This window comes from Crinia signifera, chromosome 2 (genome assembly GCF_055691185.1).
Source record: "Crinia signifera chromosome 2, ASM5569118v1, whole genome shotgun sequence".
NCBI classification, from domain to species: Eukaryota; Metazoa; Chordata; class Amphibia; order Anura; family Myobatrachidae; genus Crinia; species Crinia signifera.
The window spans coordinates 83,047,228-83,069,182 of NC_139218.1; the positions used below are offsets into that span (position 1 = coordinate 83,047,228).

At 46.0% G+C, this 21,955-nt stretch overlaps 1 protein-coding gene across 3 annotated transcripts in view; it reads left to right on the top strand.

Moving 5' to 3' along the window:
* Positions 1 to 21,955, top strand: part of PHKA2 (phosphorylase kinase regulatory subunit alpha 2) — a 95,646-nt gene that overhangs the window by 18,329 nt on the left and 55,362 nt on the right. For all 3 annotated transcript variants that reach the window (XM_083172499.1, XM_083172500.1, XM_083172501.1), the window contains exons 3-9: positions 3,440 to 3,598; positions 10,823 to 10,870; positions 14,960 to 15,128; positions 17,113 to 17,195; positions 18,812 to 18,892; positions 20,178 to 20,276; positions 21,808 to 21,954. In XM_083172499.1, coding sequence (XP_083028625.1) covers positions 3,440 to 3,598; positions 10,823 to 10,870; positions 14,960 to 15,128; positions 17,113 to 17,195; positions 18,812 to 18,892; positions 20,178 to 20,276; positions 21,808 to 21,954 — 786 coding nt within the window. The remainder of the gene's footprint in view (positions 1 to 3,439; positions 3,599 to 10,822; positions 10,871 to 14,959; positions 15,129 to 17,112; positions 17,196 to 18,811; positions 18,893 to 20,177; positions 20,277 to 21,807; position 21,955) is intronic.

The window sequence follows — 21,955 nt, forward strand, 5'->3', positions numbered from 1 at the left end:
ACAGCATGCTCTATAAAGGAGACATTTGTTTAGTAATAGGGGTCATTTTTGTTAAAATTCCCCAAACAGACAACAATATGATAACTAATATTTCTATGAAATTGAAGAAATTAGATAAATGAAAAAATAGGGAGCGTAGCAGCAATAGTACTGATTTTTCAGCAGGATTTAAAGCAGTATATTTTTATTGGTGTAGTGCTGGGGTAGCCAACCCTAGTCCTCGAGAGCTACCAACAGTGCATGTTTTGCAGGTCTCCTGACAGAATCACAAGTGAGCTAATTAGCTCCATCTGTGGAACTTTTAAAATGTGTCAGTGATTAATAAGTGCAGCTGTGCAGCAGCTAGGTTGTCTGGAAAATGTGAACTGTTGGTAGCTCTCGAGGGCTAGGGTTGGCTACCACTGGTGTAGTGCATAACAAAATTGCAACTTTAAGTCCCTCAGCAAATATATTACAAACTTCCCCAAAAAAACCATGTTGAGCTTTTCATGTGGTGACTATTGGCAGATTGACATTTTGATGACTGCGACCGCATACTCAGCAAAATTTATGAAAAATTAGCAAAATCCATCAGTATTATATTCCCGCCATAGTGTTGGAATCTGTTCATAGTAGGGACATTGGTACTGTTAAGGCCTACCATAAACTCCACCGTTTCAGAAATGGATGGTAGGATGATTTTTCTGGGCCAGGGCCGCAGTCTGCATGTTCTGTGATGCAGCTTCGGATCTGGTTGCAGTAGTGGGGAAGCTGTGGTCTGACTGAGCGGCTGTGGCCATTTGGGAGTGTGGAAGGTGCATTGGACCCATTTTCTGGAGTGCTGAGGTCAGGGTCTGCATCTTCTGATGCTGATTTACATTCTTTAGCAGCAGAGTTTGAGGCGGCCGATGGCTTTGACTTACCAAGATTTTCAATGGCAGCCCGGGGGTCAGGGCCATCGTAACACTATTGTAGGCCCTGGGCAATGCCCCTACACACCCATTAACAGGATTATTATGCTGCGTTCTCATTGCCGCCCCTGCAAAATCCCTGGTTTTTGTTCACGTGTTTTTAGCGGGGCACAGAACATCTCCGCTCTACAGACCCCATTCATACTGCACCTTAGACCCGGGAAATTCCCGTGTCTGCCCCGTTCACACTGCTTCCCCTGGTATGCATGCCATCAAGTTTGTGGCATCTAAGAGCAGCTTTGGATTAAAGCACAAGAAGCGCCCCAGCAGAAGAGGAGAAGCAACCCCCTGCCAGACGATACCGCAGAGCCGCAAACGAAGAGGCCAGCAGGTGACGTCACCAGCTGTACGCTCCGGAGTCCCGCCGTAAGTTTGCAAAGCCGCAGCAAGCGGCATAACCGTCAGAATAGTGCAGGGCAAGCTTATTCAACCTCCCTAAAACCTGGACTGCTTCAACCTACTCACATAAAGAGTGTCAACATATTTGGTCAACTTTTACTTTATATTTATTTTTATTATTATTTTTATTTTATTTTTATATTTATTTTTATTTTATTTTATTTTCATTTTTATTTATCTTTATTTATAATCATTCTTATTCATTTGTATTACTACTTCTCTTTAGCTGTTTCAGTTAATCTCTACCTTTTCGTCCCAATCTCATCAACTAACCCTCCCACGTGATCCCTACCCCAATTGTCTCACGGTCTGCCCCTAATTGTTTTCCTACCCCATCCCCCCCTAGCGCCTGATCAATGCTGTGCACCTGCACAACATATATACCCAACTAAAGCTCCCCAATCAGGCTGCTCCTACCCACGAGCGCAAATCCTATTAAAAGGATCCCATCCTTTTACAAACCCACAGCTTTGATCGGATGTTTAAAAAATATCTTTGATTTGCTGTTTAGAAAGCAGCTTTGAGCAATGCAATGAACTTGCTTTTTTGCATTTTGTGAGAAAAACCTGGGTCTAGCCTGTTCACACTGCCATACACCCGTTTATTACCTAGGAAAAACCCTGCAAAAAACCTGTGTGTAATTCCAAGGGCATAACACCCGGGAATTTCACAAAGACTCTTTCACACTGAGACAGGACATGGGAAATTACTGCTTGTCCTGGCAACAACCCGGGTTTTTGCGGCAGTGAGAACAGGGTATTATGCAGTCCTGCATCATCTCTCCCCTTGCTTCCGTACAATAAATGGCTGTCAGCTCTCGGATTGGTAGATAGCTCCAGCCATCCACCAATCAGCATGCTGACAGCCATTCACTGTCTGGATGCTGGCTGGGAAGCAGGAAGACATTGCTGCCTGGCCGCTCTGATATTCTCTGCTGCCTCCCAAGGAGCTCAGGAGACAAATGCTGACAGCGCAATATGACGCTGCTTAAAGGACCCTAGAATTGGGGGGCCCTTGGGTAGCTTCCCATTAAGTCCATACACTAAGATGGCTCTGCCGAGTGTGATCTTTGAATACAACAGCGAATCAGACAAGCCTTATAAGTAGGGTGTCTGTATACTTTATACTTCTCCTGCAGACTTACAGTAGTATACTTTTACACAGCCTGATGAAATATCATCCATGTCTGAATCAGGCCCATTTCATGATTTTATTCAAGTTCTTGTTTTATTTTTGAAACATTTGAACATACAAAAGTCTCCTTATTGCCACAATTGAGAATTCTTAATATTTGGGCGGGCAGATAGAATATTATTAATAAATATGCCCTTTAGATAGAAACTCAGCAAATGAAAAAATATATGCACAAGACCAATCTGTGACAATAATAGCACTGATTGACTGTGCAAGGGGATATTCCAATGAATATGTGCAGTGCTAACATGAAGAAGGATTTATTTATGCTGTAACTATAACATGTCCATGGGAAGAAAAGTATGTCATCCATCAGAGTCTACTGAGCTTGCAGGAAACATGAGAGTCAGACAGAAGCTTTTGAGAGGTATACTTGCCCAGCAGGCTTTCAGTTGTACTTACTGTACCTGCTGTAGCATTTTACAGGGTCTTAGTAAAAACCGGACCTGGACAAGACCCCGGAACGCCGGACCGGACATTACAAGCTCCGGAATGCAGAGTTTGATGTCCGGCGTTCTGGGGTCTTGTCTGGGGGGATGCCTGTGACAGCTGTCACTAGGGACATGGGGGAGGGGAGATTGCAGCCACCCCATGTGGTCCGGACCGTTTCAATTTTTTCTACAAGCCTGGACCATAAGGAGTCTTTGTTCTCTCCCTACTCCTCTCGCTGGAGACAGTTGTCACAGGCAGCCCCCCCCCCCAAACAGGACATCCCCAGACAGGATGCCCCCCAGACCGGACACTACAAGCTCATGAATGCAGAGTTTGATGTCCAGTCTGGGGTCTTGTGCGGGTCCGGTTTTTACCAATACCCCATGATTCCATTTTTTTATTATTTCTAGTTTAAACAATTGTAGCAAAGATCTCTTTAATAACGACAAAGTTTCTCTCTCCAGAACCCGGTCACTGGGCTGCTTCCTGCCAGTAATGAACAGAAAGATGCCTGGGTCCGAGACAACGTCTATAGCGTCCTGGCTGTTTGGGGTTTGGGAATGGCATACAGGAAAAATGCTGACCGGGATGAGGACAAAGCTAAGGCCTACGAACTAGAACAGGTACAAGTTATATGTTGTTGCTGCTCTTTCATTTGTATAATTTAACAAGAAAAAGATTGATTACAATTAGTAGTTAAAATGTATTTCTTCTAAGATTGAATTATTGACCCATTAATATTTCTATTTTCCTTAAAAGTCATCTACATAGTAAAAAATATGAATCAATACTTTGCTATTGATTACAAGTACATGGATATTTGTTTTTTACATTTGTTTATTAGTATTTTTCAGGTTACAAATGTGTGCATTTATCACAAGAATAATAGATACAGCCAAAAGGAGTGTATCAGTAAAGCATTATCTCTACATGGAGCAGTCAGGGTTATGTGTTATCATACAGTATAAATAGGTAACTAAGGGATTGTGGGGTAGATTTATTAAGATCGGTGAAGTGATAAAGTGTCTGGTTTTTATCACCGGCCAATCAGCTCCTACCTGTGAAGTTACAGGATTGGTTTGAAAAATGAAAGGTAGGAGCTGATTGGCCGGTGATAAAAACCAGACACTTTATCACTTTACCGAGCTTAATAAATCTGCCCCTGACAGAGTTAAGAGTGATGTGTAGAAGTGAGAAAATGTAACACAGCACATAACTAATGATAGAGGACAGGCAAGCTGGATGTGAAGTAAAACTAGTTTTCAAAAAAGCTATCTATTTGTATATAAAGAAGTGAGTATATCCCCTTGCTGAGGGGCAGGTGGGCATCATAAAGGACATTGGGGTCTGTTCATGAAGCAGTGAAAAGAGTGGAGAGGTGAGCCAGTGGAGATCATGCATATGGCAACCAACCAGCTGCAACGTATAATTATATATATAATGCATTTGAGAAGTGTTACCTTAATGCTGATTGGTTGTCATGTGCAACTTCTCTATTAACTCACCTTGCCACTCTTCACTGCTTCATGAATACATCCAATTAAGAGACAGTTGTGTGGGGAGATTTTTGGACAGCTTTGCATGAGAAGGTAGGGAAGGGTGGAGCGAATACGAGACTTATCCAGAGAGGGATGCCGTGTCATTAAAGTTGTCCTCTATAATGGTGAGACAGCAAGGAAGTTGAGCAAGGTGACAGCAGGTAAAGCTGGTGGGAGGAGGCCTCTGTAAATGTACAGGTCATACTTACCTACAGTACTTTGTAGTTCTCCCTTCCAGGAGAAGTGCCTGCAGGTTATTTTGATGGCAGGGCCGGACCACTGACTTTATCAAGCCCTACCCCCACTACAGCAAAATGCCTTGATTTGTGGGTACGTAGTAGAGGGCGGAGCTACAGATGGAGCCTCTTTCTACTTGGCCTTTAATAGGATTAACTGAGAAAGACCAGTACACTAATCCCCTGTTACTCCCCTTGTATTGTTCTCTCTATTGTATTGCAGCTGAGAACAATAGATGAGAGGAAGCATTTTCTGCGCCTAGGTGCAGAAACTTAGTCAAGATGAGCCTGGTTCTATCTGTAACATGATGCAAATTGTGCTACTTTCCTTCCCACAAATGCCTGTGATTATCTGTCGATCCTGCCCGTCTCACTAGGATCCAGGCAGCATGCTGTAGATAAGCCTGCTCTTGAGAGATTGCGGGGGCTCCATGAAATATCGGGAGAGTAGGCAAATATGATATGAGCGCGCCAAATGCTGGGTCAGCAGCAACAATTGAGGCTGGGCTCCAACTGGCTGATAGGCCCAGAGTCACAGAGGCCAGAGTCAGGTGCAGCCCATGTCCTTCGTTTAGTGGGGTCACCCAGGGAACAAGCTATTGCAGCAGACCACAGCAGAGAGAAACTCTTGTAGTAAAGAAGAGTTTCAGGTCGGAGCTCCCTGCAGGCATTTCTGGCTCACTCTATAGCTAAATAAATCATGACCCCATTTTTTTTTAATACATACTGTATGTATATTTTTTTGGTACAACTGGAGAAGGAGATTGTGAAGTTTGAAAAATGATGTTGATTCATTGGTACTTGTTTAGTTTCACGTCGCCCGATATATCGGATGCGATATTGGCAGATATATCAATGCGATCCGATGCGATTTTTGACCTGTTCATAACCCCACTATCCACTACGCATGGTGTTGATCTTATATAGTGCGGCGAGCGCAGCAAGCCACCGAGCCCGAAGCTTGGCGAGCGTACGCGGATTACTGCGCTCACCACACTATATAAAATCAACTCCATGCGTAGTGGATAGTGGGGTTATGAACAGGTAAAAAATTGCATCGGATCGCATCGATATATCAGCCGATATCGCATCCGATATATCGGGCGCCGTGAAACTAAACAAGTACCATTCATTCACTTCCTTTAGGAAGAAATAAAAGATATCTGTCATCTTCTGCCTTCTGTGATATTATTATACATTGCCTTTCCCTCACCTCACATCTCCGTGTCAGTGCTTGTGTGAGGTCAGGCTGTCTGTTGATATTGGCTAATCGTACGGTTAGCTGTGTTAGCCTTCAGGGTGTGACTGTACTGAAACAAGAATGTTGCTTAAATCCATTGCGTTAATTGCTTAGGACAGAAATATGCATTGTGTGTGTGTACAGTAGGATTAGCGCAATGACTGTGTGTCTTATGAAGGAGCCCTTTATATCTTACACTGATGTTAGTAGTATATATATATATATCAAGTGGGGATTTTTGTAGCTAGTTATACAAAGGTACTGTAGCTAGAATCACATGTATTCCAGCAATGCATTCACGTAGTGGGGAGTTGGACGCACTTCTTGTTTGCTGCTATGAGGAAGTATAACAAGGGCCCTCCTGTATTGCAATTGGATGCCAGCTGCTTTTGTCTAATAGTTAATGTGCCAGTGCTGCGTTAAGTCCCATACACACTGTTTTTTTGCATTTTCAGATCATTTTGTCCCTTCTGAGCGATATATTGTCTATTGTGTATGCTCAATATCGTTAACGATGCATGCTAACTTGTTGAGACTTTTTCTTTTTTAATCTTCAATTTTTATTAAGGCAAACAGCACATATAACAATGTACATCTCGCAATTTGTCAGATGGTTTTGCAAAGATTGAACAATGCGGGATGATACATAACATAAACGTCACACAATATAATTCTGTCAGAACTTACTGTAAACCCGTATAGAATGGGGACACATAAAAGACTAGGACAAGACTTACAGGAACAGAAGGAGAGGGGACACATGGAACTAATGAGAATGCCTCCAATACAGTTGGGAATTATAATCTCTTAAGTAGCCACTGGTAATGAATAGGATTTGGACAATATACTAGAAAGTCATGTAGTGTCATTAAATACAATGCCAGGAGAATGTATTATTGAGCAGCAAGAGAACCAGGTGAATTCAATAACGTGAATTCAATAACGTGACGTCAGCTACAGCTTGAGGGAGGATATGCAAGCCTCGGCCCATTTAAACCACCTCAAATGGATGGAGGAAGCCGATGAGGAGTATTTGCAGTCAGCAGTTTCATACAGGAAATGTTTATGCACTTTATCTATAACGGGATGAAGGCATGGAATTTTCTCAGACTTCCACAGTTGGCCAATAGCCGCTTTGGAGGCAATTAAAACATGGCCCAGAATGTATCTATCGCCGCCCTGGATGATCATAGTATAATGGAATAGAGCAATTAAGGGGTCAGCAGGAATCTCAATCCCCAACACCTCCCTAATAAGAGAGAATATCCAAAACGGCTGCAACAGGGGGCATTCCCAGAATATATGGTAGATTGTACCAATGCCACCACATTTCCTCCAGCAAAGTTGGGAAACTAATGGCCAAATGCTATGCAGCCGTCTAGATGTGAAATACGCCCTCTGGGACAGTTTATAGAACATTTCTGCATGCGCCAGGCACTTAGACATCTTGAAACCAGAAAGAGATATGGAATCCCATACCTCTTCAGATAGCGACACAGACATATCATTTTCCCATCTAACATGAGCTGGGAGTTTCTCCAACTTGTTGAGACTTTAAGATATAGAATTATAATGCCAGGGTGTGGTCATACACAACTGCTAGCAGTGCCCATAGCTGCCCCCTTGGGCTGAAACCTCTACCCCATACACATGTCAAATCATAGATCACAGAATATGCACTGGGGGGGGGGGGGAGTAGAGAATCGGGAACGGGTGCTTAACCCCTTCTCATGTACACACCATGCACCTTTGTATGTAGATGGTGCCTCTCCATCTACTGTACAATGTGGAAAAGGATTCCATAGGGCCCAATTCAGACTTGCTCACTGGGCTGCGAGTATTTGGAGATCAGCGAGCAGGTAAACGCTGCCCACGCTGAGCTCCCTCCCCCCGCCCCTGTGCACAAATCACTCACCGTCGGTTGAGTTTCCCCCTGCTCACAGCACTGAGCAGGTCAGTGGGGAGAAGGAGCCCGCTGCTGGCATCAGGGGCCCTCCCAGCACTTGGGGAACGCCTTCGTTTTCTGGGACACTTATGGTAAACGATGGTGTCATGCACCAAACAACCGTTGCCTGTCAATTGCTTTGCGAGCGGCCAGCGAAGGCTAGACTTTGCATGGTCCATTCACAAGGGGACCCCGCGACTGGCAGGGCTGCGAATTCGCAACCCTGGGTACCCGACTGAGCCTGACCCATATTGCCGTAAGGTAGCGACTGTCATGCCCCTTCAAACTTGTGCCATAGGAGGTGGCACTGGTCGCACACTCCTTGTTACGGCCCAGGCAGCAAAAAGAGACATAATAGGCAGCACAATGGACCTCACACAGGCCTGTAACATGGCAGGTAGGAGCTGATTTGCTGGCTGTTTATCACTCTCCATTTTATCACTTTTTGAAGATTTATACATCTGGCCCTCTGTCTGAATATGTGGGAGGTAATATAGATTGTGAGCTCCACTGATTTGAATGCTCAATTATTCTCTGTAAATCGCTGCAAAATATGTGTGCATTATGTAGCCTAGTTTTCCCGCTAGGCTGTTTTAGCGGGGCGCTGCGCCCTGCCCGGTTTTTAAAGGGCAAAATGTGCCCTGCCCGTCTGGCAGTGCCCCACTAAAACAGCCTGCCTCCGTCCCCTCTGGTGTGACCAGGGAAGCCGGCGCCGCTGTAGATAGCGATGCCCGACGCTTCCCCGGCAGTGTAGAGCCTTCCGGGTGGCTGGGCTTCCCCCTTCAGTGACGCAGGCGGCCGGGCCCACCCCTTTTCTTGACCCGGTGGCGGGCCTGCCCCTTTTTGTCACGGCGCGGCCCGGGCATGCCCCTTTTGTGGCCCGGGACCGATCAAAACAGTGACGTCGGCCGGTCCGCCCCCCCTTATGCTCCCCCCGTGCAGCGGCGCCCTGCCCGCCCTAGTTCCTAGAAGAAACACTATAGACTAGTATTAAATAAATAATAAATGTGCTATAGCCACATACATGCTGTTCAGTACAGAATTCTGCGATCTACTTGCATAAATTGAAAAATATATGAACTGAGAACCTAGGTTGTTCCTGTTTGTGAGAACAGACCTGACGTGGAGTACTATTTTGTCACTGCAGGATTTGTTGTTGACCAACACTGATACCTCACAGCTACAGCTGACCTTTACCCAACAGACAGTTGTTTCATTGAGGCACTGTGCACATTCTATCCAGCACCTGTTACTGTCTGTGGAGGAATTATTCTTCTTCTGTCATTGGGATCTTCACCAGACACAGTTGCTCATAGTTAATCCATTTATTCTGCCCCCCACATTGAAACAAACCAATAAGACTACAGTACTGTATATAGTGGTTCCAGTCCAGCTAAATGGTTTCTATGGAAACAACGCTTGGTAAATCTAGTGACAGTATTCAGGTTTGCAAGTAAAGAAAAAAATAAATAAAGCAACTTTGTGTCTGGAACAAACCATTCAAATCCATTTAGATTTTATTTCTGTGCTGGGTAAATAGTGACTGCTTTTGCATGGAGACCACACATGTTAGAAATCTTTGTTTTATCCTGCAATTTATATTTCAGTTTAAAAACACACCAAATCTAACTCTCTCTGTGCGTTACATCTGCCACACCTGCAGTGCAGCGTGTAGCATGGGTATAGCCATCATGGTTTCTGATCTGGGACGGCAGAACTTATTGTATTTGTCGGGAGCAATTGGAATTACCTTCCATCAATCAACTACCTGTCAGAGGTGCGTTGATCATAGGGTCAACAATAATTAGATTGACATGATCAAAGTCAACCCCAAAAGGTCAACATGCACAAGATCAACATGGGAAAAAAGGTCAACCCAAGCAAAAAGTCAACACAGAAATGGTTGAAACAAGAAAAGATCGACTTGAGGTTCTCATGTTTTGTGTCAGTTTGTACATTTAAGCACAAGGGCTTCGAAGTAATAAATCGCGTACAATCGCTCTGCTACCGCTGATCTCAGCATACATTACCATTCCCAATAGTAGTCCATGTGGATAGTCAACTATGTAAAGGTTACACAAATAGCAATAAAATACTCATGAAAAACTCATGTTGAACTCTTTATGTGTTGACCATGTTGACATTTTGCATGTGTTGACCTTTTGTCCACGTGGACCTCATTCATGTCGACCTGATGCAATGTTGACCCAAAGTCTGAATCCCCTGACAGAGATATGTAAAATATGTAAAAAAAGATTATGGGGGACATTTACTAAAGGAAATTTGTAAAAAATAGGTGTAAAAATAGGTGTATTTGTATCCAGAAATACACTTATTTTTGACATTTACTATCCCAAAAATACGGCAATTCGTATTGACAGAACATCAATACGAATTGGCGTATTTTCGGGATAGTAAATGTCAAAAATAAGTGTATTTCTGGATACAAATACACCTATTTTTACACCTATTTTTACACCTATTTTTTACAAATTTCCTTTAGTAAATTTCCCCCCTTATTTCCTATGTAAACATTACAGGTCATTAAGGTGAATAAAAATGTTTGTTTGGGAATTTTCACACCAATTTTGACAAATTCACTTGGCACTCAGGGGTAGAATTATTAAGCTTGGAGAAGAGATAAACTGGAGATAAAGCGGAGAAAAGGTAAAAGGAGATAAAGCACCAGCCAATCAGCTCCCAACTGTCTTTTTCAAACACAGCTGATTGGCCGGTGCTTTATCTCCTTTGACCTTTTATCTGCTTTATCTCTAGTTTATCTCTTCTCCAAGCTTAATAAATCTGCCCCTCAAAGGGTTAATGTTCACATGTATGTGTACAACAAATCTGTAATATGTATTTTATTGTAACGTGTTTTCCACTTGCAGAGTGTTGTGAAGCTGATGCGTGGAGTCTTACACTGCATGATAAGACAGGTAATGTGCATCATTTCTCCACTGTTTAACTGAAACGTTGGGAAATAATATAAATTTTACAACATTTATTAAATGAACATTGCACTCGCGAATATCATGTTCTCTGTGGGGGTTAAGGGCCCTACATACGCAGAGATGTGTGCCAGAGATACATAACGGGAGATTCAGCACAAGAGATTTCACTCTTGTGGCTCATTTCAGACAATGGCCCTTATTCTGATTGACGCGTACTTTTCCGCATACTTTCGGATCGCGTCTTTACGGCGTCTGCGCATGCGTGGAGAACGCAACGCGCATGTGCCACGCCTTGACTCCGTACCTGTTCGGGCAAATCCCTTACAAAACTGTTCACCGCAATCAGTCGGGAAATATGGGCGTATTATGGGCGTCATGCGGAATGACACATGGGCGTAGTTTCAAAGTGGGCAAAACGGGGCGGAAACATGGGCGGACACGGGGGAGTACACTTATGTTGGGGGGCGTGCATTCGGATACCACTCCGAATGCACGCGAACAAAAAGGGAAGAAATGTGCGGTGTCCAAAAGGCTACTATTGCTTTGCGGACACCACTCGTTCCTGCGGTAGGCGAACGGACCGCCTAATGACTACAAGCATTAACACCTGAACCCAATAGAATCGACTCCTTTACTCATTACTCACTAATAGGACGCTTGTCAGTGCTTTAATTGAAAACATTGCTGCTTCAAGGAAACCTTACTAATCACCCACATATGCTGTACTTGTCACACACTTTAAACCTGCTAACAATGGACATGACTGAATATTAATACTAGCAATACACACAAATAAGCATTTTTGTATGAGGATAGGTAATTGAATAAGTGGGTCATGTGATGTATTGCAGAATAGACATAATAGTTGGGTTGTTTGGCGTAAATACTCCGCTTACGTGCGGAAGCACCGCTTGACTCCCGTTTGGATGCGGTATTCCCGTGCATACTCTGTAATACTCTGTAATACCGTGCAGAATCGGAGTGTTTCTCCCGCACACGCATGGTTTGTATGTCGTCCGTAAACACGCCCTGTTCTTAAAGAGTGAGTCCGTCCGAATGCGGAGGACACGTGGGCGTTTCTACGGACGATGGCCGCACGCGGCAGCACACCGTGGCGTGCGGACCGCACCGTAAGAATTCGGGAATATCCGCACCGATCAGAATAAGGGCCAAGAGCCACATACAGAGAGATTTGTGTCAGAGATTCAAATTGGGAGATTCAGCACGGGAGATTTCAAATCTGTCACAGAAAGTGAAGTACAACACTGCACTTCATCACAAAAATATTATTATTACTGAACATTACTTATTTTTCTTTAATAAGTATTCTTTCACCTCCCCCTAATATTGCCCCCCCCCCCCCCAAAAAAAAAGTTAATCATTGGTGGCTAGTGGTTCCCCCTGCACCGACCGACCCCCCCATATGCAAACTTTTAAACATTGGTGGTACAGTGGAAACGGACTTAAAAAAAAATACTTACCAAGTCCGGGGTCCAGCGTCTCGTCCTGTCATACAATTATTTTGTAAAATAAAAAAATGGCATGGGGTCCCCCCCCCAGGCATGACCAGCCCCAGGCTTTTTGAGTGGTCCTGGTTCCCAAAATCCAGAGGACAAAGTGCGTGGGGTCCCCCGGATTTTGGGGACCAGCACCAGGCTCTTGAGCTGGCCCTGGTTTCCAAAATACGGGGGGACAAAATGAATAGGGGTCCCCCGTATTTCGGAGACCAGCACCAGGCTCCACTAGCAGGGGGTGTAATGCCATAGCCAGGGGACACGCTTGATGGTGTCCCGTGGCCAAAGCATTACCCACCCTAACTAGTCAGCCCAGGCCGGGAGTTTTTGGGGAGGTGGGGACCCCCCAAATAAGGGGGTCCCCCCTCTCCAGGGCACCCCAGGCCTGGGCTGCAGCCCGGGGCTATCCCCTGCACCCCTGGGCGGTGGGTGCAGGGTTGATAGCTTGTTTAACAGTAATATTGTCTTTTACAGTAGGACTACAGGTCCCAGCAAGCCTGCCCCACATGTTGGTACTTGGGAGAACCACAGGTACCAGCATGTGGGGCATTAAAGGCCCGCCGCTACCTATAGCCCCCCTGTAAAGGAAATATTAAAATAAAACACACAAACACTGGTTTTAAAATATTTTATTAATCTGATTCTTCTTTTTTCACCCAGGGGAGCTCAGCCCCCCAGGGCTTCTGCGGCATCTTCACCTGGGGGCGGCAGCCGCCTAAGCTCTTTTGCATGGCTGCCGCCTCCCAGGGCTTCTGCCTCTTCATCTGTGTTCTTCACCTGGGGGCGGCGGCCTTTTAAGCTCTTTTGCATTGGCCGCGCCTCCCAGGACTTCAGGAGCTCTTCTCTCCTTCTCCGCCGTCGGACTGACTGCCCCTACCCCGTCTCGAGCTGGCTAATATAGCCAGCTCTAGGGGGCGGGGCAATGACGCGGCGAGCCGTGATTGGCTGGCCGCGGCCATTTTGAAATTAAAATTTTTTTTTTAACATGTCCGCCGCGCTGCCGCCCCGCTGCCGCCCCGCTGCCGCCGAGAGGAGAGGTGAGGTGGCGATGGGTGCTACAGCTGGTGGCGGAGGGGGGTCAGGGGTGGCGGCGGTGGCGGGTTCTGCGGCGCGGGGTGCGGCGGGTCTGCGGCGTCCGCAGTCGCTCGGCCCTGCTCATCTGCCCGCAGCCACACATGCGGGAGATGAGCAGGAGCTTTCTGAGCGACTGCTCTGTATTGTACAGCCCGTCCGTTCTGAATCTATGACAAATACACCATGGGGTGTGCGCGCATGTAAATCGCTGTGTGGGCTATATACACAGCGATTTACATGCATCTTCAGGCATTTTCTGAGCGATTTGTTAGAATTGCTCAGAAAATGCCTGAATATCGTGCTGTATGTGGGGGCCTTAAGTCAGACCTATTGCTGTGGTGTACCATAGTTAATAATGGACACAATTGTGTCCATTCACACGGGATGGCCACGGCCCACCACTGGAAGGGACGGCTGCCTGGCGGTGGCCATCCCCACCATTCTAAACTCCAGAGTGCGGCACGGCTTCTTGGCCATGCGGGATTTCGCCGCCCGGCAGGAGCCGGAGCATGTGAAATAGGAGAATTTTTTTTGCACTTACTCAGGGGCAGATTTGGAGGTCAGGTCGCCCCTAGGCACAACATTTTTGGCCACCCCCCTATTACATACCTACGACATTTAGAGGGGACACGGAGCCAGTCACCCTGGATGCAGGCACTTGAAGGGCAGAGGAGGGAGAGGACAGTGCTGCTGTCCACCAGCGATTAGAGAACTTCAGGCCTGCCCAGCCCACCATTATACAGAGGAGAGAGGAGGCCAGTAGCATGCCTCTCTAATCTCGTTGGCTCCTGGAGATGACGCTCCACTTGAGCCGTCCTCCCCCTACAACCCATGGTTCAGCTACCACGCTACAGGTGACCCTCAAATGCAGGACCAACTCATGGTGCAATCACGTCCCGGCACCCAATCACCACCACAGCTGCCGGGCTGAGAGCCTCACGAGCGGGCGGGCCGCAATGCTAGATGTGGAGGGCAGCACAGCATTACTAATGTAGGCTGATTGCTGCTACTGATGATAAATGACAGCGGATCATCCTGCGCTCCCTGCTGCCGGCCTGATGCATACAGTACATTATCTACCGCACCATCCGCTAAGCAGCTGCAGGAGCACACTGCATGGGATCTGTCCCATCTGACAGCTGCCGCCCATAACAGGTGCCGCCCCTAGGCCCGTGCCTCAAATCTGGCTTTGCACTTACTGTTGTACACTACATTTTGTAACGATTCACTTTTAGGGGGCTACATAGGTGGTAATGCCATTCTAGCATCACCTAGAATGTGATATATGTATTTTACTGATGTTGCTGGTTTTCTAAGTGGTAAGTTGTGGTTGAATTGAACAGTTTGGGAGAAGTACAGTATATCTTCTTTTTTGTTTAATTATATAAATCTAATAATGTAAAAGTACATGAAGCTGTACTATATAGTGTCAATTTAAGTAGTATTTCATAAATATTAAACATGGATTGTGATTGGTGTTTATTAGGTTGATAAAGTTGAAAAATTCAAACACACTCAGAGTCCTCAAGATTGCCTTCATGCAAAGTATAACACAGCTACCTGCAGCACCGTTGTTGGTGACGACCAATGGGGACATTTACAAGTTGATGCTACCTCGCTCTTCCTGCTTTGCTTGGCACAAATGACAGCTGCAGGTAATATGAATAAAAAATCAAATTATAAAAATATATATGTTTTTCAATCTAAAATCCACAATACGGATTGGAAATATGTATAGAAATTTTTTGCTTTAAACTGACAAACTCTCCAATACCCAGTGGCGTATCTTGTGTAAGGCAGCCCCCGCCACTGCTTGGGGGAGCGGGGGCTGCGTGGGCGCCGGCTCCCGCCCGGCACACTGAGTGCCAATTCACAAACATATGCTGCTGCTTTGTGGCAGTGTGGCTGCTGGCACGCCGCTTGCCTCTCCCGCACAGTCGAAGTCGGCCGCAGCATGGGCGCAGCCATGACAGTCTGACACACTGTCAGGCTGTCACAGTGCCCTTACATGATTGGCGGGCGGCTGTCCTATGGGAGGGTTGGCGGGCAGCTGTCCAATGGGAGGGCGGGCAGCTCGTCCAATGGGAGGGCTTCCAACTGTGCGGCCTGGTACGAAGTCTACGGCGGGTGCCGCACAGTGCCCAGTGAAAGCGTCGCACTCGTCAGTGCCAGGAAGAGCCGCCGGCGCTTAGAACCATGCTGGGCTGCTGCGGCGGCGCTGAGCCTGTAAGAGTGTGAAGCACTGCAGCAGCCTGCAGACAGGGTCCCAGCTGCGGCTGCTAGCAAGGGACTTGCACTCCCACGTCTGCCCGCCCCATCGCCCGTTGGTGCCTGCCGCCCACTGCATCTCCCACCTGCTGCCTGCTGTAAGAGGTCAGAAAATATTTATCAGCAAAAAAAATGTTATGATATTTTTTTTATGATTTATGTGTAATTTTTTGTATGTATGGGTTCAGTGGTGTAGGAGGGACATAGAATTGGAGTATGGACAGGGGGAAGGGAAAGGAGAGGTACAGGGATGGAGGAAGTGAGAGGTGAAGGGGGGAAAGGGGAACGTAGAGGTGAAGGGATGGAGGAAGTGAGAGGTGCAAGGGGGATGGAGGGGCAACGGGGATGGAGAAGTGGAGATTAGGATGGAGTGAGAGGTGACATGGATAGAGAAGTGCAGCAGAGACAGATGGACATGGAGGTGCAGGGGTGACAGGAACGGAGAGGTGCAGGGAAGGAGGAAGTGAGATGTACAGGGGTAGCGGGATGGAAAGGTGGAGGCAGTGGCGTAACGATGCTGCTGCAGTTCCTGTGGCGGTTTTGGGAAGCCAGCACCGGCAGGGTTTGTAGCGGGTGCACTGCAAATGCAGAGGATGCGGCAGCGCTCATCATGACATGGCGCTGCTGCTGACTCCCATTTATAAAGGTATACACAGTCTATTGGCTGCAGCCACATAGATAACTTGCCTATGTGCCTTCCTGAAGGAGATGGAATCCCCATAAAGGTGGCACTTCAGGACTTTTTTTGCCCCGTACTCAAGTCATTATTATATATATATATATATATATATATATATATATATATATATTATTTTTCCTTGTCTCCCCAAAAATGGCATGTGGGGGGGGGGGGGGGGGGGGCGCCACAAAATTTTTTGGCAGGGGGGAGCTAAATTTATAGTTACGCCACTGCCAATACCTTTTTGTTTATGGTGGAGTAGAAAGCATCCAGTTAAAGAATGGGTTCCCATGCTAATGCGCCAGTGACATGGGTGCGGGGGCAGCTGACGTCAGTAGATGTTTGCTGCCTGCCCACTTCCCATACAGGGACGCCGCAGATCTAAAACACCAGAGATCTGCAAATCTCTGGTATCCAGGGATGCAAATGGATGATTATGCCATACATTCATTCACATGCGTGTGGGGATATCGGCACGCGATGGGGGAAAGGGGGGGGCAGCCGTTCGTGCGGGCGATGAGAGTCTACCAAAATAACCCCCTAAGTCACCTCTGTAATGTGAGCTAATGTTGTCTGTTGTGTTCTTTCTGCTAAGTAACTTATGTGGATAACACATATAGTAACACAAGTAATCTTTACATATCCCAATGATGCCACTCTAATTGAACTTGTATATATGTTGCACACTTTAGGACTTCGTATTGTGTTTACACTGGATGAAGTGGCCTTCATACAGAATGTTGTATTTTATATAGAAGCTGCTTATAAAGTTGCCGTAAGTAAAAAAAATTCAAAGCACTATAATACACTGCTAAAATGTATTCATTGTTTGAAAATTCACTTTTGGCAGGTTAATTAAGCACTAAGAAAGTTACTGGGAGAAATCAGGGGTGCCTTTTACACTGTTGACCACCCTCTCCTGCTCAACACCCTCCGCTCCTTTGGCATCACTGGCACGGTCTTCTCCTGGTTCACCTCATACCTCTCCAATCGCTCCTTCTCTGTCTCCACTCCGAGCTCCTCCTCTCCTACTAACCCACAGCCAGTCGGTGTTCCCCAAGGGTCAGTCCTTGGCCCTCTCCTCTTCTCCCTCTACACCACCTCTCTGGGCATCCTCATCAGCTCCTACGGCTTCCATTACCACTTCTATGCTGATGATACCCTAATCTATCTCTCCTCCCCCGACCTATACCCATCACTTCTGTTCAAGGTCTCCGAATGCCTCACGCCCATCTCAGCCTGGATGACCCAACGCTTCCTGAAACTAAACATGGCAAAAACTGAACTTCTAATCTTCCATCTCCCGAACATCCCCACTTCTCCCACTATCTCCATCAGCATTGGTGAAACCGAGATCACCTCAACCGACCAAATGCGCTGCCTCGGTGTCATTATTGACTCTTCCCTCTCTTTCACCCCTCACATTTGTGCTCTCTCACAGTCTTGCCGCTTTCACCTCCGCAACATCTCGCGCATCAGACCATTCCTCTCCACTGACACTATCAAAATTCTCATTCACTCTCTTGTCATCTCCCGCCTTGACTACAGCAACATCCTTCTCTCCGGGCTACCTCTCGCCCGCCTCGCACCTCTATAATCCATTCTTAACGCTGCTGCTAGGCTCATCTTCCTCTCCCGCCGCTCTACCTCCGCCTCCCCCTCTGTCTATCTCTTCACTGGCTCCACATTCCTTTCCGAGTTCACTTTAAACTCCTCACCACCACCTACAAAGCTCTCTCCTCCTCCATTGCTCCTTACCTCTCTTCACTGATCTCTATCCACACTCCCTTCAGTCCTCTTCGCTCCTCCGCCGACCACCGCCTGTCCTCTCACCTAATCACCTCCTCCCACTCCCGTGTCCAAGACTTCTCTTGCGCTGCCCCCCTGCACTGGAACAACCTCCCACCACCCATCAGGCTTTCTGATTCCCTTACCTCCTTCAAGCGCTCCCTCAAAACCCACTTCTTTCGACTAGCCTATCCCTCCTCCTCCTAACCTCTTTCGATCCTCCTATCCTGCCTCCGTTCCCATCCATTCCTACTTATCCTATTGTTTTTCGTTCATCCACCCACCTCCTTTTAGTATGTTAACTCTTATGAGTAGGGCCCTCCTTCCTCACGTACCTACCCTACCTCTTTACCTCACCAGTGCTCCTGCCCGGTTCTTCCCTTCCTCTACTTCATCTTCAGTCTCCTCGACAATTTTGACACCTACTTCAGAACTGATGCTGATTTTAGTTCTACCAGCTATTCATGCTGTATTTTATCAGACTCCCTAATATTACGTATACATGGTAACCCGAGTGTCACACTTATTGTTTATAGTGCTTATAGTGGTTATAGTGTTTATGCAGCTCATTGTTTGTCCATCTTCGTTGTGTTTCACTTTCAGGATTATGGGATGTGGGAGCGAGGAGACAAAACAAATCAAGGAATTCCTGAGCTCAACGCCAGCTCGGTGGGGATGGCAAAAGTAAGATGTTATAGTGGACTTTAATCTGACGTACACTACCAGCAGACCTGAAGCTATGTTAGTAGGTGTCTATGGACACTCTTTGTGGGCCATACTGCACAGAAGTGGTCATTGGGCTATTGGAAATCTGGATCACAGAAGGATCAAATCTATGTGGATAGCACTCACATGCTAATTGCAGCACACACACACATGATAATTGCAGCACACACACACACACATGCTATTTGAAGTACAGAAAGTCGTTTTGTACTGACACATGATGAACCATGTTTTTTGGAGCAAATAACTGAGCACTTCCTAGGGCCTGATTCAGACCCTTACGCTGGGCTGCAAATTTGAAGCCCAAGCTATTATCGCACGGTATGCAGTGCACATGCCTGAGCCGTCCGTCCAAGCACAGCCTGCAAAGGCTGCTCACGGGGTGATTGACACCCTGCGGGCATTTGGGAGAGGTACCGCAGCATTTTCTGGGAGTGCCTCAAAAATCACAGGCGTTCCCTGGCCATTGGGAGGGAGGGGCCACAGACATCATCAGCGTCCTCCTTCTCCCCAACTGCATTCACAGCGCTGAGTGAGCCTAGACTTTCTCTGAGCTTGCAAGCAGGGGGAAAAATCAGTTGATGGTGAGTGATTCCCCCCTGTGTGCGCGGTTCCGAATGTCAATGATTTTGGTGCTAGGGGCCTGATTCCGACCTGCTCACTGGCCTACGAACATTTTACAGCCCAGTGAGCAGGTCTAAATCAGGCCCCTAGAACTAAAATGATTGGCATTACAATTACAATGCACAGATTTGTGTGCTGTCTTCCAGCCATACTTTGACTCATATGTAACACACAGTATGATTTGCTGGTCCTGGTATGATTTTCACAACAAAGCCACTGCCACTGCAATTCACTCGCTGCCTACAGGTGGCAGTGTTTTAGAGTCACACAAATGGACACTAAACATATATGTAGATCAGGGATGGGGAACCTTTGGCCCTCCAGCTGTTGTGGAACTGCACATCCCAGCATGCCTTGTTACAGTTTTGCTATGTGGCCATGCTACAACTGTTGCAGGGCATGCTGGGATGTGTAGGATGGGCATCAGATCTAACTGAATGAATACAGTTGCAGACTTAAATAAATGTAAAAGTTTATATACAGTGTATAAGCAAACAATACATGTGTCATCCGAATGACTGTATGTCTAGCTGCAATGTAAAAATAAAGTAACCACACACTTCAGGTGAAGATACAAGTATAGTTCTCATATACAACAATGGGTTTATGTTTCTTTAAGGCTGCTCTAGAAGCTATTGATGAACTTGACCTGTTTGGTGCTCATGGTGGTCCTAAGTCAGTGATTCATGTCCTGCCGGATGACGTAGAACATTGTCAGGTAAGTGGCACAGAATGTGTGCTTGTCTAGGAAACTGTAATGAAAAGTATACACGCCTTGGCCTTTGTACTTGAGAACTATAGCTGGAGTTTTATGTATCGCAACTCCTCAGAGTTGCTCAGTTCCAAGCCGTATGGCACGGTGAGAGGTGACAGTATAATGATTATTCCTGGTGAGTGAGCTGCTTATTCACTGATCAGTGCTTTACCGTACATGTCCTAAATGTGACTTTTGTCCAACATTAAATAACTGGTTAATGTGGTCACTTCTAATTACTTGTGTATTTTAGGGGTAAATATTAACATCCGTTATATATTGATTTATTGGACAGAAGAAAGAGTTGTAAAATTCCAGCTTCAGACCGGGCAACATTTACCTCTGTTACATCCTTCAGCCTTGCAGATTATTCAATGCACAATTCATCCCCCATTAACTCATTTTTTAGTTGGTTAATTAGTTGAACAATAAAAATGTAACATCCCTATATAGAGATGTGACCTCATAAACCTGCTCTCGCCTTAAAATTAGGTGAAACACCAGATCCTATGCAACTATGCGGGTATTGCCTCTACACAATAATGAAGTCATCCTTGATTACCAAAAACAAGGTCCCTAGGGATCCCTAGTATCCATTGTTAGCGATCCAATCACACATACACACTGAGCGATGTAGGAGATATGTTGTTAGGAAACGGCATATCGTGCCAGCATCACTCCAGTGTGTGCCCAGCTCTAGTGACATTGCATTACAGGAAATAAACATGGCACTAGCTGAGTCACAATGGACCTGGCACACCAATAGGGGCTGCTTGGTGTGACTGCAGAAAAAGTATATTAGGACATATCTATAAGAGTATCACCTGTAGTCTGTTACTTTCATTGAACCTAGGGGAGTGTTTGAGCATTTTTTAATTAACAGAAATTGACTGAAAAACAAAACTCGGGTGGACCACATATACACTATTGGCCTTATTTCTGTAGGCTTCATGTTTGGGAGTATTTGGCTGCTGGCAAAACTTGGACACATACACCATTGGAAAACCTGAATAAAACACAGGAAACAAGTACCCACAGGAACATAGAAATCTCCCTTGATTTTGTTTTAAATAAGCACCTGTGTCTAACTGATCTCATTTGTGTTTAATCTCAGGCAAACAAGGGTGAGATACGATTCTCTGCTACTCTTGCTATCTCATTTCAGTGTGCTGCTCTTTTGAACTGTGCATACAAAACACAACACACCCATACTTGGCCGCTGTGCCCAATTCTTTCACCAGCTGTCACGCATTATGTTTGGTAGTGCCAAGCAGCATCTGGCACTCTAGACAACTGCAGGCAGGCATTAGTGGATAACAGTGATTAAAAATTATAATATACATTTCTCTTGACATGCACCTTTCCTGGCCTCCAAGTAAATATATACACTAATTACGTAGCAATACTTACCACTCTTTGCTGTTGTTTAATTTACATACTGTATATCTTTTCTAGCGAGGAATACAGGCTCACACTTGTGTATTGCTTTTTGCAGTCAATCCTTTACTCCATGTTACCACGAGCGTCCACCTCCAAAGAGATTGATGCCGGACTGCTGTCTATCATTTCATATCCAGCATTCGCAGTGGAAGATATAAACCTGGTTAATGTTACCAAAAATGAAATCATCACAAAGCTACAAG